The 17,150-nt window shown below is 45.1% G+C and overlaps 1 protein-coding gene across 2 annotated transcripts in view; it reads right to left on the reverse strand.

Annotated features, from left to right (window-relative positions):
• The window catches only part of PHKA1 (phosphorylase kinase regulatory subunit alpha 1), a 2,290,600-nt gene that overhangs the window by 509,222 nt on the left and 1,764,228 nt on the right, over window positions 1-17,150 (reverse strand). For both annotated transcript variants that reach the window (XM_069648650.1, XM_069648649.1), the window contains exon 25: window positions 2,913-3,042. In XM_069648650.1, coding sequence (XP_069504751.1) covers window positions 2,913-3,042 — 130 coding nt within the window. The remainder of the gene's footprint in view (window positions 1-2,912; window positions 3,043-17,150) is intronic.

Consider the following 17,150-nt stretch of genomic DNA (forward strand, 5'->3'; position numbering starts at 1 on the left):
TGATCTCCTGATGTCTGCCTCATGCTCTGCCCACACTACCTTGTGAGAGTTTGGCTAGCCCACGCGTCTATAAAGTTATTCACCAAGTAGGTTTTTCTTTAAGAACCCTCTCTCAGGAATGGTTCAGAAAATACCTCCTAACAGGTTATAAAAAGCTAACAGTTGTAGAGTTAAAATAGATCTTTGCTCCCCTAAAAATGAACTCCATTTGCAAAAAATGTTTTACTCCCTAAAATCACTAAAGGAAACTACACTGAAGAACTATTGCTGGGGGATAAAATGATTTAACATTATTTAAGGACTTAAAAGCAATTCAAAAGATGAAAAGTAAACAGAACAAATTCTGGAAATTTGTAGCATGCCAAAATGCAGAGAAAAGCCTTAGTTACAATGAACAGCACTAACAAGCATTGAGTATTGTGTTGGAGTGCAGTCACAAAACAGTGCAGGGAAGGAGCAGTCTATGCTCCATGACGGCTATGTAGGAGCTCCCACACCCTGGGCCACGTAAGTGTTGGAGAGAGTAAACACAACGTCCTGCAGAGAGATTGCTCCACAAGAACAGAGGTAGTCCTGTTGTGTCTTCAATTTGAGAATCGGAGGTGCTGTAGAAAATCCCAGAATAACCAAACTAAGGCATGCCTGAGTAGTAGCGAGGATGATATGAAACAGACTGCAGCAGCAGAAGGAGGAGAGCATAGGGAGGGGGAAGGTATGCTAGATGGCCACCCAGATTGGAGTAGTTAGTTATAGGACCTCAGATATAGGAAGAGTGGAGGCAAGAGTGGATGGAGAACATTGACAAACTGAGGAGGAGGAGAGGTTGGCAGTGACCCAAATCTACTAAGGGGAGATATAACACTAAGACAGCTAGAGACGGGACAAGAGGCTGTCTAAGCAAACACTGGTAATGACTGGGAGGAGGAAGATGATGCAGATTGCTGGTACAGTGCAGTGGTGTTACTAGAACACATCAAAGAAGCATACGAGAACAAGATTGATAAATTCTGGAACATCAAGGAGTTGTTTCTAAAACAGTAAAAACATGAACTGGGGAAAACACCAACACCTGGAACCGCGAGAGAAGATTCTTGGAGCGTTTGCAAAATTGGACAAATTAAGAATTAAGGCATCCTGGAACTTAAAAGGGGTGAACTGGATAGAAAGTTAACATGGCAATATTTTAAAGGAAGATCTATGCTCGAAACATTAACAAAGGGGCTTTACATACACTCTTGATGTGATACTGCAACATTATTCATGCACTTGTATTAAACATCAGTATCATCCAATGGGGTACTGTAAGGAACGCAAGGTAGCAATAGTAAGACAGACACAAGTGACCACAGTTCAAGGGTGTTTATTGAACTTTTGCAAAGATGTTATAAATGCCTATCTAAACCTAAATCTACAGATGGGAGCAAGCTACGTCCATCAAAAGATAATGCCAAGTGGAGTCTTGTCAGATTAAAAGGGCCTATACTAAAAAGAAAAAATCTATTGCCAATCCTTACCACTAATTTACAAATAATGTGGGGTATTGTTCATGAAAAAGAAAGAAGTCTTCACAAAACAATGTCGGGGTGCTCGGGCCGTTGGCCTCCCTTCCCCACGTTTTCTGCACAGGGCAAGGCGGGTCACTCGAGCAAAGCACACACTCTCTGGCTTCTGCGGCACAAGGATACAGTTCTCCTTTCCTAGCTCAGGACCTGCTGTGTCCAAGTCTCTTTACTTCTCGCAAGTCTCTTGATGCAGAGGGCCTGCTGTACCAGAAACAACACGCAAACATTCTCTTCAGCATTCAACTTGGGTGTTCACCTTGGATCCCCCTCTTCCGGTCTCAGATCCCTTTCAAAACAAGGATCAGTTAGTTATTTTTCAGGTGACTCTCAGTTCACCCCGGATCCCCCTCTGCTGAGCTCAGATCCTGTTGAAACAAGGTTCAATTAGTCTCCCTCAGCTGGTCTCGGACCAATTTGGATTTATTTCAAACTATCGAAGATTTTCGAATGTGTACAGGGTTCGGCTTGACCGGTTGCATGACTACTTCGATCTCAATAGTCCTCTTACACTCAGCATCAGTTGGATACCTAACAGACTTTCGAATGAGCACCCACGTGCCAGACCAATCGCTCCGCCTCGCCTGGGTTATCGACACGGAGAGCCCCGGTAACCTCCAACACACTTTGCAGGTTTGATCAGCCTTAGTTTCTGGTCTTCAGTTCCTGGTCTTCTGTTCCTTACTTTCCAAGATTCATGAAAGTAACAGTCTTTATAGGTCAAGGGTGCTTCCCTTCTTGCAACCCTCTCCGGTCTCACCGTCTTTCTCCTATTAAACTGCCATCTTGGAACTGCTGTTTCCTTGTGTGTTTTGCCTCGCTCAGAATGTGCTTTTGCGCTCTGCCTTTTATCTGTGTGGGGAAGTGTGATGGAAGTCAGTTGTATGTAATGATCCGTAATTGCCTTACCTTGCCTGACAATGGTGTTGGGCATGTTAGGTATACGGCTCTGGTGTTAGTCCATTGTTGCTCACGGTGAACTTTCTGTGAGAAAGTGTTTGTGTCAGGAAAGGGGGGGGGGGGGGGTTGAGTTCCTAGGTATCCTACCTGGTAGGATGGGGAAAAGGTGGTACAGGGAAGGGGATACCACGCCTCACCGTCCGCTGTCCAACTTCCACTCCCCAAAGACCCCTCATCCAGGTGATCATCCCGCACCGGTCCACCCCCAAGAACTGTATCCAAAAGCAATGTCTGTGTCCTGGCCACCTGGATGACAGATCCGTAGGGACTAGCCGGTGAGACACCTTCATATTTCTCACAGTAGACACTGGAAAGGTTCACACTTAGATACACAGCTGTGAATAGTATAGGATGCCTGTCTGAGGCAAGCAGGTAGCTGAACTGTGCACATACCTGAGCAGCGAAGGGAATGAGACAGCTCTGTTGCCATAACCTGTATAATGAGACCAATCCGCAGCCGGAACATTTCAGCAAAGAGAGAGGGTTGTGTTCTCACATACATGGCAAGATACACCAGAATTTCCTATGAATAACAGACAGCAGAAAGTTCATCACTATTTATTTTGACACAACTCCATTAAAGCAATATAGGGAACATACAGTAAAGGTCAAAATATTTTTGACACAAATGAGTAATGTACAGAATTACAAGCTGTTTTTGTTATCAAACTTATCACATTAAATATATATACATATTTTACATTTATGATTGTGACAGAGTGAAGCAAACAATCAGCGATGGGCTAAACAGCTAAAACAAAGCACTTCCCAAAGTCCAATGGATACACCCCCCTCTGATATGGAATGCACCCCTTTGATTAGAGCCCGTTTAGCTCTCACTAAGTATAACAGTCAGATAAACAACCAGTTAATTATTAATGAGACGTTTTTGAAAAGGAATGGTTTAAAGATTGTTAAATGGTACACCAGGCAATATTGTATGGCCCACATCCACATACTTAGGTATTTTGGGATCTGGTCATCTGTAAGTGCTGTGATCTTCTCAGCCATCAGTGTGGCTCATATCTCTCCTAACCAAATAAGTAGCAGTAGTCTTCCAACACCTTGCAATCGTGGTTCTGGTTGCAACACTAGAGGTCAGTGATAGTGTTGCAATGCTTCTGGGGCATGGGTAGACACCCTCCGCTAATCCCCTCTGGACAAACAGCAGATTCTCAGATATCTGAATACCACAGACCAGTCTTATTCTGGCTAGTACCTTCTTCCGAAACCTACAAAAGCTGGGGCAAGACTACTACTCTGTATTCTCAGCAACAATAAAGTGAGTACATTGGATTTATTTTATTAAGCTTCATAGGGTGCATGTACCATCAATAACGGAGTTTAAACATTCATTCCCAGTTTGAGGTACATCTTTAGAAGGTTTAATTTTAGGCACAAATGTCACACCAGGTTTCATCACTGATGGTGAGTCCTAAATAACTATCCCATTCAGACATACATGTGAATTTCGCCACATTGGTACCTCTATCCAACAATCTGTAAAGGGTGGAAACACTGGTGGAGAAAATACCAGCTTCATATGTGAGCTCTAACACGGTCGGACGTCTTAATCCGGTGTGCTGAATGATGCTAATAGTGGAGTATCCCGAGGGAGTTTATGTGCGTGTACGAATGAGAGCAGAGGCAGCGGAAGCAGAGACATAGCATGTTATATCTGGATCCATTTGGGGAGCCTTGTCCCTAAGCACAGCTAAACATAAAGGTAATCTATGCAGCCAAATTATATCTAAACACGTCCGGCACCACCAGGCCTCCCTGTCCGATATCGCCCAATACTACCGATTTAGGACTCCTCTGCCTTTTACCAGCCCATATAAAAACGCAGGTATCCTTTCCTGCAGTACATGTAAAGCAGGAGCTGGTATTTTTTTTATACGCTTTATGCTAATGAGCTACAATCTTAAGATAATAATAAGGACATATGCATGTTTTGTGTCAGCATTTCTGTTTTGCAGGCAGAGCAGAGGTAGAAAAAATATCTCTTCTTTGAGTACAAATTAATATGTTTAGCACAACCAGGATCATTACAGAACCTGTACCTGCATATTAAACAAATGTAAATGCAGGACAGCAATTCGCACAAATGCAGCATTAAGTCATGCTTTCCTTGACAGCATCATTCTCAACCCATCATTGCCCAACTACAGCCCAGAATTCCCTACAAACTAAACATAAATGAACATTTCCATTTTCATATCAATGAAAAATACTTAAGATTAGATGGTTTACATAGCATATGTTCCTTATCCTTTACATAGTGACACGGATCCAGCGAACTCCTCCCCTCTTCCGAAGGGCAAGACCTTCTTTGAGACTAGGGAGGTGAGCCCGATAAGCTTAACACTTCCTAGGGGACAGGGCAAGCATGATCCAACTCGGGGTTACTCCTATTATAGGACAGGCAATCCCTAGATAGGGATCTATGTTATCCTCCCTTGTCCCCAGAAACAGATTTATTGGTTATAAGGGAAATTACCTATGATTTCTGGCAACTGTATACAGGAATGGCTGGTGTGGTTTTGGACTCCTTTCAGACACCAGTTGCGTCTGAAGAGAGGCCGGAGAATGGACACATCCCCATGTTGCAGGGAAGATAAAGCTCAAATGAACTTGGAGGAAGAGCGGGTAGTAGAGGCAAGGAAACCTCCCCCTGGAAGGTGTGGCACCAGGCCAGTAGCACACACCCAGCCTGCCAAATGAAGACACAGGCAAGCCGATGGAGAACACAGCAGCCCTTCCGAGAAACAGACCGGCAAGCATAGGACCAAAACACTGCAATGAATAACTGCAGCAGAACGACAGCAGGAAGTGAGCCAAAGCTCCAAACCACATGGAAAGTGAAGAAAAGCAGAGTCACCTTCCTGGAACGCCTGCCCAGAGGAGCACTGCTCCAAAATAGAAGGAACACAGGGGCTCCAGGAAACTGGGTGGTAGGCAGAGAGACCCCCAGGAGACTCCCAAGACAGGGTGAAAGACCAGAACCCAGAGCGGGAGTTCATGGCAGGGTGGCGTAAAAACCAGGAGAGAACTAATTGGAGAGAGTACGGCAAGATACCTGGGTAGGGATCCCCAGGAACACACCGGGTGTCGATGTCTGCACCAGGAAGCACTCAAAGACTGCACGCACATCTAAGACTGAGGCAAACTGTCTACAAATTACAAGGAAAAGAGACTAAGCAAAGACTGAGACTCAACTCCAAAGAAGATGGGAATCTATATGAGAAAGTTTGAGTCCTTACTAAAACGGTTTAACAGGGCAAGGAGACCCTGGTCTTTTGAGAGAGAGACGTTATGGTGGGGTGTCAGAAAGAGCCACCATTCCTTGGTTGGGTAACGGTCCTTGTTGTACCTTTTTGTTTTCTTTGTATCGAATGATGGGGACAGAAGTCAGGCTAGAATCAGTTTCTGACGAGCACTCCTTCAAAGGATATCAGGTAATAATATCGCCATATAACATGGTCGCCGTAAATAATATTGCCGGGAAAATGTTGTGGCGATATTATTTGGGTGACCATATATATGGCGACAGGGGCAAAAATAAAACAAAAAAAAAAAGTTTGGGGGTTGTGGGGGTGTCCCCCGCATGTTTCATGCAATAATGTCGCCACAAAAAACAGCTATTTTTAGGCGATATTTTTGCATGGCGATTTTTTTGTGGCAACATTATTACATGGAACCCTTCAAAGGGCCAAGAGAATTCGTGAATGCTTAGGTTTTGAAAGCTTCAAAATAAAGAAACTCTTTTGACCAAGATGCCAACTTGTCTGTCTCCCGATTCCGACTTATCAGAATAGTTTTAAATGGTGACCACTTAGTAACATAAACATTACATTCATCGGATGTCAAGGTTGTTATTTTCTTCATAGCAAATGTATCCCATACTATTACCCACCAGAAAGTCATCACTGGACCCTCTTACAGATTATTTTTATTTAGCTCTGTTTATTAATTTTCATCATTTGGACATTCCTCCTTTCATAATTATACAACATTGCCAATGTACCTCCCCCTACCCCCTACCTCCCACATGCAGACGTGAACATACAACCATTAAAGAGAGTGAGAAAGCAGTAATAAAGCCCCCCTCGGGGCCACAAGACAAGTCTAATACTTTTAGGCACAGGGGGCACCACTGGGCTCTATAATCTTCCCTAAGAAAGACAAGGATGTGTCCCTAGTCTTTAGAGAATCACGCTAGGTTATTGTTCATTGCATACACTGCCCCTTTCGAGAGCCACAAACTCCCAGAATTTTCCTTAGCCAGTCGCACTGTTGGGTTGTCTGCCCCCTTCCAACGCTCCACTATCAGGAGCATCGCCACCAAAGTAAGCACAATTCCGGCCTTCCTCTGGCCATCACACCGTCCACCCCTAGTATAACTTCCTCAGGGGGCACCTACAAAGCATCCCCAAATATTCCCCTCCTGGGCCTCACGCACCTCCCTCCAGAATGGTTCATTTTGAGGCATCTCCACCATATGTGGGTCAAGGGACCATCCCCACCACATCGCCTCCAACACGCAAGTCAGGGTTGTTGTACAGTGGAGTAAACAGAGACAGAAATTATAACAATCCCATACTTTTTGGTTAAATTGTCCCATGTATCAGCTACCAGTTGTGTTATGGAACTTACATACAGATGGCAGGCTTATTTGGGCACGAGAGCCATAGAACGTCACGCAAGTCCCTTCTTGCCACAGCCCGGTCCACTGCCACCCATAATTTCCCCCCACTGCCTGATAGCCATTCCCTTATGATGAGAATCTGGGACGCCCCGTGGTATTGCGAATGTTGGGAAGTGCCACGCCCCCTTCCCGCCTACAGGGCTGTCACAAGATGTGGTGAGGCCCTGGGCAAAACATATGGTGAGGCCCCCTTTTGATGTTACGCACTGGGCCAGTGGCGGCACCTTCGCAAACAAGGGACTCGAGAAATCTCCCCTTCAGTTTGTGTGGAGGAACACAAATATGGTTTATTACTACAACTGCAAATCAACTACAGCAAAGTTAGATTTCTCTACTGAAGGATGGTTTATGCCAGACTAACTTTTGTATCATAGGCATAAACATATTTAAGGAGCACCCTTCCCCTGTGTGCACATTAAAACAGACATACACACTGACAGATGGATGATGTACAGTGGAGGCTGGTGAATTTCTGAAATGAAGAGGCTTAAATGTTTGTGCCAATTATGCAGGATTGACAGAGCACAGTGAGGGTGCTCAAACCAAACAAGGGTTATTTGAGGGGGTTTCTCACTCCCAAGAAAATGTTTCTAACACTGGGTTACAATTATGCATTTTACAGCTCTTTCATAAAAATGGGTAGAAATCCATAGTTTGCAATTGGTTTTGTATGGAAGCACTTGGAAAAACACAATAGTTGCAAGTCGCCAACCACGCACAGGTAAATTTTCCGAATACATTTCATGCCGCTGTTGCACACAACATATGCTAGTATAAAGTGATCGGGCTCTAGCCCCCTCCGAAATGTTGTGTTTTGGTGACTCGACCTGGCTGCATGGGCGGAGTCAACCCCTGGCTAGGGAGGGCTGAGGTCCTCCCCCTTTGAGGCAGAAGGCCTCTTTCGATGTGTCGCCAGCCCGTAGCTTAGATTAAAGCCCCTAGATAAGGACCAGTTGATGAAAATACACGCTTACGGGGAAACTTAGTTTGTTTGGACATACAGATAAAGTCCCCCTATTCCCCAGCCCCATCACCCTGAACATGAAAGACCACTCTACGAGGTGGCGTGGCCTGGAGCCGGTGTGTGTTATGGCTCCTTGAGAGCTCCCGGCCGCAGCCAGGCGACCAGAGGAAATGCGGTTTTAAAACGGCAAGATTCTGCCTGAAACTGGTTGAAGCTATTCCGGACCATCCCGGACGGAGGTGGATGGTTCCGGGGAGTACTCTTCCCAGGGTTGCGGAGCTCGGCAACCCGAGAAGTATTGGCTGAACAAAATGGCGGCCCAGGGCAGGTGCACAGTGTTGGTCCCCCCGGCTCCCCAATGACAGCAGCAAAGGACGAGGCTTTGTCGCAAAAATAGAGGCAGGATGCCAGCTTGGCCTTAGCACCCGACAGTGCCCCATTCGGAGCAGGAGTCCCACGGCGCCAGAACTTGTCCTCTGGACTTATCCACAGTTGGGCAGCGAGATCTGGGGACCCCAGCAGAGAGTCAGACGGCGGGCGGACTGAGCCTCCGACTGCTCGGGGGGAGCCCCTGTGATCGCTCACCTCACAAGAGGAGATAATCCAGGCTTGGAATCCCCATTGGCGGGGGGAAGGGCCCCGCCAGATGCTACCCTCAAAGGATAGAGTCCATCGCACTCAAGTGAAGCACTCCCAAGCCGTCCCTCTGACGTCTTAGCAAGAGTTCATTTCTTTAAAGTCAAGGACGCAATCGTAAGGCTAGAAACTCAACATGCATTAAATTCAGAGGTGCAACAGTGATGCTGTTCCACCAGGACCCAGCCCCTTCCACCCTGCTAAAGAGAAAGAGCCTGAAGCCATTAAAAGAGTGCCTCCGTAAGCGGAAAATAAGTTATCGATGGAGCTTCCCACTTGCATTACAGTGCACAGTAGAGGGGAAACACTGGTGAATCCGAACAATGAAGGAGGCTGAGAAACTACTGAACCCCTCGGAAACAGACGAAGAGGACTGACGAATAATGACAACCGAGCAAGAGCCCCGAAAATGAGGCAAAAGATTAATGGATCAAACTTAACAATAAAACAGAGACCCAGAGGACTAAAGGTAGGCCGACAGGGGAGAGTCCGGGACCTGAATCTTATCTTCCCACTCAGGAGCACATAGGACACGGGTGCCGGAATCTGGATCGCACCACCCCCACAGGACATGATCCTGACTAATCTTCTAGAATATCGAGGCCTACTCGGGGAGGAAGACATTTCAACCCCCTGGAAGGCCTCACCCTACGGATGAGAGGAACTGGGTCTCAGGAGAAACATTGAGGAGGTCAAGCACCTCTCTCAGATGATTAGCAAGGCAGTTTCAAGGAAATGGAGGTTGGTCGCTGAGAGGGGGTAGTTGGAAAACCCTATCAACTGTGAGCTTGCTCAGTAGTTGGTTTTATTTGTTGGGGTTGGGAGCAGAAGGAGGAATGTTTTGCAGAGGGTGTTGTGTTTGTGGGGAGGGGTGATCACAGTGGTTTATGGGTGCGATCACCTACAAGGCAGTCAGGGCAGCGTTGATGCACTGAAGGAGTACCACATAATCACAGGTTCGGAGACAACAGAGTTGGCGATGTGAGAGAAACTTACTCACCTCGACTCACTCCCTCCATAATAAATAGCCCTGAGAGAGAGCTGGTCCTTGTGACTTTGAACGTCCAGGTCCTCAATTTCCCAGGTAAACAAAAATCTGTGGCCCTAAAGCTCTCTGAGGTAGAGGCAGACGTGGTCTGCTTACAGGAAAATCACCTGTTGGTGGTGGACAAGTGAACAGTCAGGATCCCATGTTTCACAAGGTGTTTCCTTGCCACTGCCGGGGATAAGAAACGGGGCGTAGCAATCTTACTTAGCAAGGAGCTCCCAATTAAGGATTAAAACATTTTGTGACCCTAGGGGTAGATTTATTATGGTGAAGGGCCATCTGATCAAACAACCCCTCATCATTACCTTTATTTACTTCCCCAACTCTTCACAATCTTGATTCCTACAATCTATCATTCCAGACATTGTATCCTTTGCGGAGGGACGACTCATAGTAGGGTGTGTTCAACCTAGTCCCAAACCCGTAGGTTGACAAGACCTTATAACCAACCAAGGAGGACTACTCGAAGGCAGTGGAGTTTCAGGCATTCTTAGAGAAGTGGGGGCGATAGACTTCTGGCTAATCCCGGTCACCCCGATTACACATTCTGCTCGCACGTTCACAAGGGCCTTCTCCTCATGTCTGGGGAATTGTTCCCATGTTTAGAAAGAATTGACATACTACCCAGGGTACTTTCGGATCACGCCCCAGTTCTAGCGGGTATCCGTGTATCAGGTTTACCGAGCTAAGCTCCAAAAGCTTGAAGTTACAGGACTTCCTCCTACAGGATCTAGTAATCAGGAATGATATCGAAGAAACCCTCACAGCTTATTTCAGGGAAAATGCCTAGGAAGAAACCGCCCTATCAATTATTTGGGACACAATGAAAGCGGTTCTATGAGGGGAATGTACAACAAAGCTTGTGGAACAGCAAAGGCTACGCTTGCTACAGCACACGCAATTAGAGCGGAAAGTAAGCACCCTAGAGTTAGCGCCCTTAGAGGAACCCATCCCTGTGGAGGAGGAGGAGGTAAAAGGAATGACAGCCTCCTTAAAAAACACAGCCCTGGGCACAGACTGGTTTACAGCCCGCTTTTATAAAACCTACGCCCACGTCCTAAAGCTGCACATGCGCAAGTTGTACAACTCATTACTGACCTCCGGCCTCATCACCACCACTATGGAAGAATCCCTCACAATAATGATCCCGAAACTGGGCAAAGACTTAGAACTCTGTAGCTCTTACAGGCCAATCGCCCTGATAAACAACAATGCAAAGATCTTTACCAAGCTCTCAGCAAATAGACTGGCGAATATCATTCCTAAACTAATTAATCCACACCAAACACATGACAACGTGAGGAGGACTCTTAACCTGATTAAATGTGTTTCCAGATCGGGGGAGGAATTGGCAGTGGTCTCCCTAGACACACACAAAGCTTTTGATCTGGTGAACTGGAAATACATAGGTACTAGAGTCCTTTGGCTTTGGCCCAAGGTTTATTAAATGGGTTTTAGCCTACTACCAAAGCACATGCACAGCTTTAAGAATCAATGGCCACCGATCTCAGAAATTACTGGCTTGCCCCATATCGCCACTAATATTCGCCCTCACAATAAAACCATTCACTGCTAAACTACGATCCAATCCAAAACATAAAAGGGATACGACTGGGAACAGCTGAGTACAAACTATCACTGTATGCGGATGATGTCGTCCTCACCCTAACCCACCCGGAAGCCTCCCTTAAGGAGCTATGGGACGAAATCTCTAAATTCAGGATTGCATCAGGATTCAAAATCAACTATTGAAAATCTGTTGCCATGGGGGTAAACATTCCGAATGAAAGTCGAATGACCATTTCAGAGAACAGCGCAATCCCATAGGAGGGTTCATGTGTACCATATCTACGGGTCCAAATCCCCAATGATGTCAACAGAATATACAGACACATCTTCCCCTAACTGCTCGAGGAACTCAGCAGCGACATGACTCGCTGGCATAAGCAAGAGATATCATGGATGGGTAAAATCACAGCCATAAAAATAAATTTAGTTCCTAGCTTCGTCTATTTTTGCCTAGCACTACCAACAATAATTCCTGACAAAAAACTGGAGGAATTGCAAAGGGAAATGTTGAGATTTGTCTGGGGGAGGTAAAAAACCACAAGTAGCAAGGAGAATTATGCTGAGGGGCACACCAATAGAAGGCCTGGGGGTGCCTGACATACCTAGAGATGACTTAGCAGCACAGTTCTTGCACGCATTAATGTGGCGGGACGAGGTGCCCCTCCACCCCCAAGATAGATGAAGGTGGGAGAGGTATGGAGCCCAGTCCATCTCTCGATGCTCCCACACCTCGAGGAGACTCACTGGGCAGGTGAAGGTGGCCCCCTTCTTTTCACTAGAAACACCATCCATAGCTGGAGAAGAGCAGCGAGGCGCTGGGGAACCAGAGGCTCACGAGGCCCTCTCACCATGATCTGGCGCAGCCAGAACATCACCCCAAGCCTAGATCAGAGGGGATTTCATAGAGGGTGGTTTGACACAGGTAAAATACTTTTTTGAGAATGGGGCACCATTAACATTTGAGCACTGCAAGATTAGGTTCAACCTCCCAGAGGGAGAAATGTTCAGATATGCACAACTGAGGCATTGGATGTTCCAACATAACATGGAAATGAGGGGAGGCAGGGAGCTCAATGCCTTGGAACGTACTCTCACCTCAGGGTCGCAACACTCTATAGGCTCCTTCAAAGAACTAACCCAGAGAAGAGGGAAGACGACATGGTCAGATTGGAGAGAGACCTGGGCAGGGAGCTGGAGACAGAGGAGTGGACCCGGATCTGGACCCGCACACTTAGGGGCATCCAGAAATTTCTTCCACCTGAGGTGGTCATGTGATAAATCTATGAGGTTTTTGACGGGAGATCCAATCACAGATAAAGAAGATCACGGGCTTGACAATTCCGTGGGACCCAGGGCTTATATTACTGGGAGATACAGGCAATGGGGCCTTCCCCTTAACAGACCATATGGCAGCATTAATCATACACCTACTCACGGCAGCGCAAATAACAGTAGCCCACCTCTGGAAATCTCTGGAAGGGGCCAGCAATCCCCATGAAGCGGGTAAAATGTTGGGACACCGCTGTCGCAGATAAGATCACTGCGGTGCACCCAAGTACTCTTGGAAAGTTTCAACACACCTGGTCTCCCTTCTTTGATTATGAGGAACAGTACCCGGGAATGGCGCACAAGCCACCTGTGGGATATTTTGACCCATTCAGCTATGCTTCACTACACCACTTTGCTGCATTGGTGCAAGAAACAGCACAAAATGGCTACGCTGACCCCTGTGCGCGCCAAGATCTCAAAACTGCGTTTGGTCACAACCAGAACATGGTTGCACTAGCCTGACAACACACATTTCAGGTGGGGTAAAACAGATTACTCACTGCAGGAGTAGGTCAGTGTGCTCTGCAACATTTTACATGGGGCAAAGGAAAGAAGCAGCATTACTTTGCTGTAAACCCAAAACGCCTCTTTAAAATGTCATCTTTTCAACCTTCAAAGTGCCGTTTGGTGCTAAATTCATCAATTCCTCCTGACCCACTATGATCAAAAAGGCCCTGCAGTGCCCAGGATCATTCTTGAGTCTCAGAGGAACCGGGCCTCATTTGAATGACAGCCCCTATGAAAAGTATCTTTGGAAAAGCAAACCAGGGACTGTGTTTTGGGAAACGCAGCTATTTCTTTGCAACAAGTATCAAGGATCAGCTGTCCAGAGAAAGATTCTAAACAGATGCATGATACATGTATCCATGCTGCAAACAACTCCAGCACTCGTGGAAAGAAATAGAGCTTTCCAAAGTGTGTATTTGCTGCAGAAGAAAACAGAATTTAAAGGAATAAGTTAAATGTGCTTTTGCCTGAATGAAGAGCAAAATTACCTATTTTTAAAATATATTATTGTGTAAAGGCTTTATTATTTAAGAAAAACACAGGTTTGGCAGAAAAAGTCACAAAACCACAGCGCTTGTATGAATAAACATTAAGAGTGCACATAGGCTGCAGGTGCCTGAGAGGTGTGGGAGTACTGCCAAGTACAACCCACTGTTGTGGAAACAATTAGAGCACAGGCAATTCTCAGTCGCACTGCTCCCAAGAGTGCATGTGTTGCAAGTAATTGAAGAGAGATGCGGTTATAAGTCCGATGGATGTATTTGCAAAGTAGCCTGACACGTGTTTCGAGTCTAAACCGACTCTTCATTCTAAACCGACTCTTCATCCTTTCACATCACTTTGGCTTTTCCTGCTGTGCTGAAATTACCGCAATTGCGAAGCCGTGAGAGAGTTTTCTGGCACTGTCCTTCATTCAATTTATCTTGGGTCCCATCTCCCATTTACAGCCTCGTATGAAGAGTCAGTTTAGACTCGAAACACCTGTCAGGCTACTTTGCATATAAATCCATCGGACTTATAACCACATCTCTCTTCAATTACTAGCAACACATGCCTATATTGCACTCTTGGGCGCAGTGCGACAGAATTGCCCGTGCTCTAATTGATTACTTAAGAAATGTAAAAGGATTTGCTACTGTTAAAAATCTACCTATAAACTGTTTTAATTCCATAGGTTTAAAGAAAAGATTTAAAAGGAAATCAAAGCTAAACCCAGGATATGTTGGTAAACTATATTTAAAAGAAAAAAACCTGCTCTGCCAGTGCTAGCCCTGAGAAAGGGTGACACCTCAAACTGCTGGCACAGGAAAGGCTAATTGCTAGCTTGGAGGCTTTGAATATCCAGGACAAAGGGGTTTTCCAAGTTGAATCAGACATTTGTCTTTGCCCCAGGCTAAGACAATAGCAGGCTAAGACTCTCACCTTTCAAGTGGGAGGGGCAGGAAACTTCAGTCAAGGGAGAGGGCCCTCATTCTGCTTCAAAGGGATTAACATTTGCTTACACTTGGAAAAGAAAAAAAAAACGGATCCAGTGACATTTGGTTTTAAAATGCTTATTTTGCAACTGAACTTTCAAGACATTTAACTTTGCCACAAGAATGAGGAAAAATCTGAAAGTTGGTAATTTTAAATCTAATTTTATGCTATTCATTTGAAGACTTGTAGGACTCAGTACTGGATAAGGAACAGAACTTATAAAGAATGACCGATTGCGCAGAAAGTATTAATGTTGCAAACATAACATTGTGTACACATATCCCAGGGGTAATTGCGCATCTATGTACAAAACGTAAGGCCAAATCTTTTGTGGTTAAAATTGCCAAAATGCAGCAGAAAGGCAAAACCAGGTCCCACAGACTTGGGATTTGGATTGAAATGTGACCCACAAAATATGTAACCGATGTATCAGATTTTCTCAAAGGTTTTAAATGCATAAATATGTATTTGTGGAAAAAAAAGGTTTTGGTTCTAGGAGCTAGGGGAGGTTTCGAGACATTGTAAAAGTAACCCCATAAACATGACATCCTTTTCTGTCATCCAATCAGCGAAAAGCAAGGTGGAAACTGGGCTCCTGCCCAATCCTAGCATTAGGGGTGTGGACAGTAAGCCTGCCCCTGCCATATACTTTAGTGATGTCATTTGGCAGGATAAATAGGGGAACCTGGCACCACACAAAGACACTGATTTCAGCTGCGCCTCAAATTCTGAAGCAATCCCAAAAACCCAAGGGAAGCATTTTGATCCAGTCTGGCTTGCTACTACTAAATGCATGCTCGCTGCAAACTCGCCATCCCACTGATCTCCAGTCTCCAGTAAACCAGAATTGCAGTGCAGTGCCGTCCAGGTGACCAGAACCGCCCAGCTGACCCTGTTGCGCCAGATTTGCCCAGCTGTCCTTGGTTAGACCCGATCCATGTGATGACCAGAACCCTTGACGGTCCAAAATCCTAAATTAAAGTGGACTGTAAGTATTAGTAGGAAGCAGAGAAAATCATAGCATACCTTGCCTTGTTTTGTTCCATCCCAATCTCTAAACCATACTATCCTTACCTTAAGAACTTGTAATATTGTCACAACCATTCTTGAAACCTGGCCTTTGATTCTTTGTACTTCTTTAAATAATTGTGTCTTGTGAAATCCTAAACCCTTAATCCTCCTTCGGGTAATCGGATTGAGTCCACCAGGGCGGTTGCGTAGGTGCTGGGGTTGGTTCCCGCATCAACTCTAGAGCTTACGGTGTTTCAATCTGGTAACCCAGTCTGAATGCCCTAGTGTAGAGCATAACTATCCTTGTAAAAATTGATTTCTGTTTTCTTTTTCGCGCCTTTATTTTCCAAAACACCTCTCATTCAACATTGCATAACTCACTTAATTTAATAGCTAGAGACTTCATTTCAACTCCTAAGACCTATAGCTACATCCCAACCTAAAAACCGCACTCCAAATCCGTATTTTTCACCCGTTTTTCTTAAAAATCGTTTGGTTTATTTTAGGCGGGAATCCGCATTTCGGCAAAGTTTTACACATGTGATTTTCATTTTAAATTATTTCCAAACTTCCATTCGGATTTAAAGTGTTTACTTTTGCTCAAACTATAGCTCATGAATGTTGGCATCTTTCCAATGTTGCTCCCACAGAAATGTATACTGATTTAAGGATTTTTGCACACTTTTCATTCTTTTGCTAAGCCATATTCGAATGTCATTTTAAAAGTGCAAGATTTCAAACCTGTTTTTCTCTCTTGTTTGGGGAGGGAAGGTTGTACTCAAATTATGTTTACTGTTCTTTATTCCTGAATACCTGCTGCTTCCTTACATCTGTTTAGAATTGCTTATTTGTGGGTTGAGGAATTTTGCAGGGGGAAATCGTTAACTTAAGTGGTATTCTTCCAAACAAGCCAAAAGTGTTCTTTTCTCTGCGTTTTATATTTGTGTTGCTAAAGGGTGAATTTAACTACCTTACATACCTTCTTATCTGTTATTGTCACCACATTGGTGATTGCTGCTCCCTATTCAAAAGTATGTTTGATTTGAGTTTTAAATAAATAAATAAATATTATCTTTACCAACCAGCCTGATTCCTGGTCCACCGTGACCTGGAGTATTTTGAGAAGGGGTGTGATATGAGTGGTATATCACTCAGAATATTGAACCTATAGACATAATAAAATAAGCATTTCAGCTGTGCGCTGCCTACTAGGCTGAGACCAGGGTGCATCGCCTGATTGAAATACTTAACACACCAAACCTCAGATGGTGCTCAAAACCCTAAGGGAGGAACATTAAGAAAGTATGTCAATGGCAGCGATCTAGGGGAAAATAGCTGGCACTTTCCCCATCTCTGACCAGTCTCTCTGCTCTCTTCCTAGAA

This window comes from Ambystoma mexicanum, chromosome 2q (genome assembly GCF_040938575.1).
Source record: "Ambystoma mexicanum isolate Mex_15411 chromosome 2q, UKY_AmexF1_1, whole genome shotgun sequence".
Classification (NCBI taxonomy): domain Eukaryota; kingdom Metazoa; phylum Chordata; class Amphibia; order Caudata; family Ambystomatidae; genus Ambystoma; species Ambystoma mexicanum.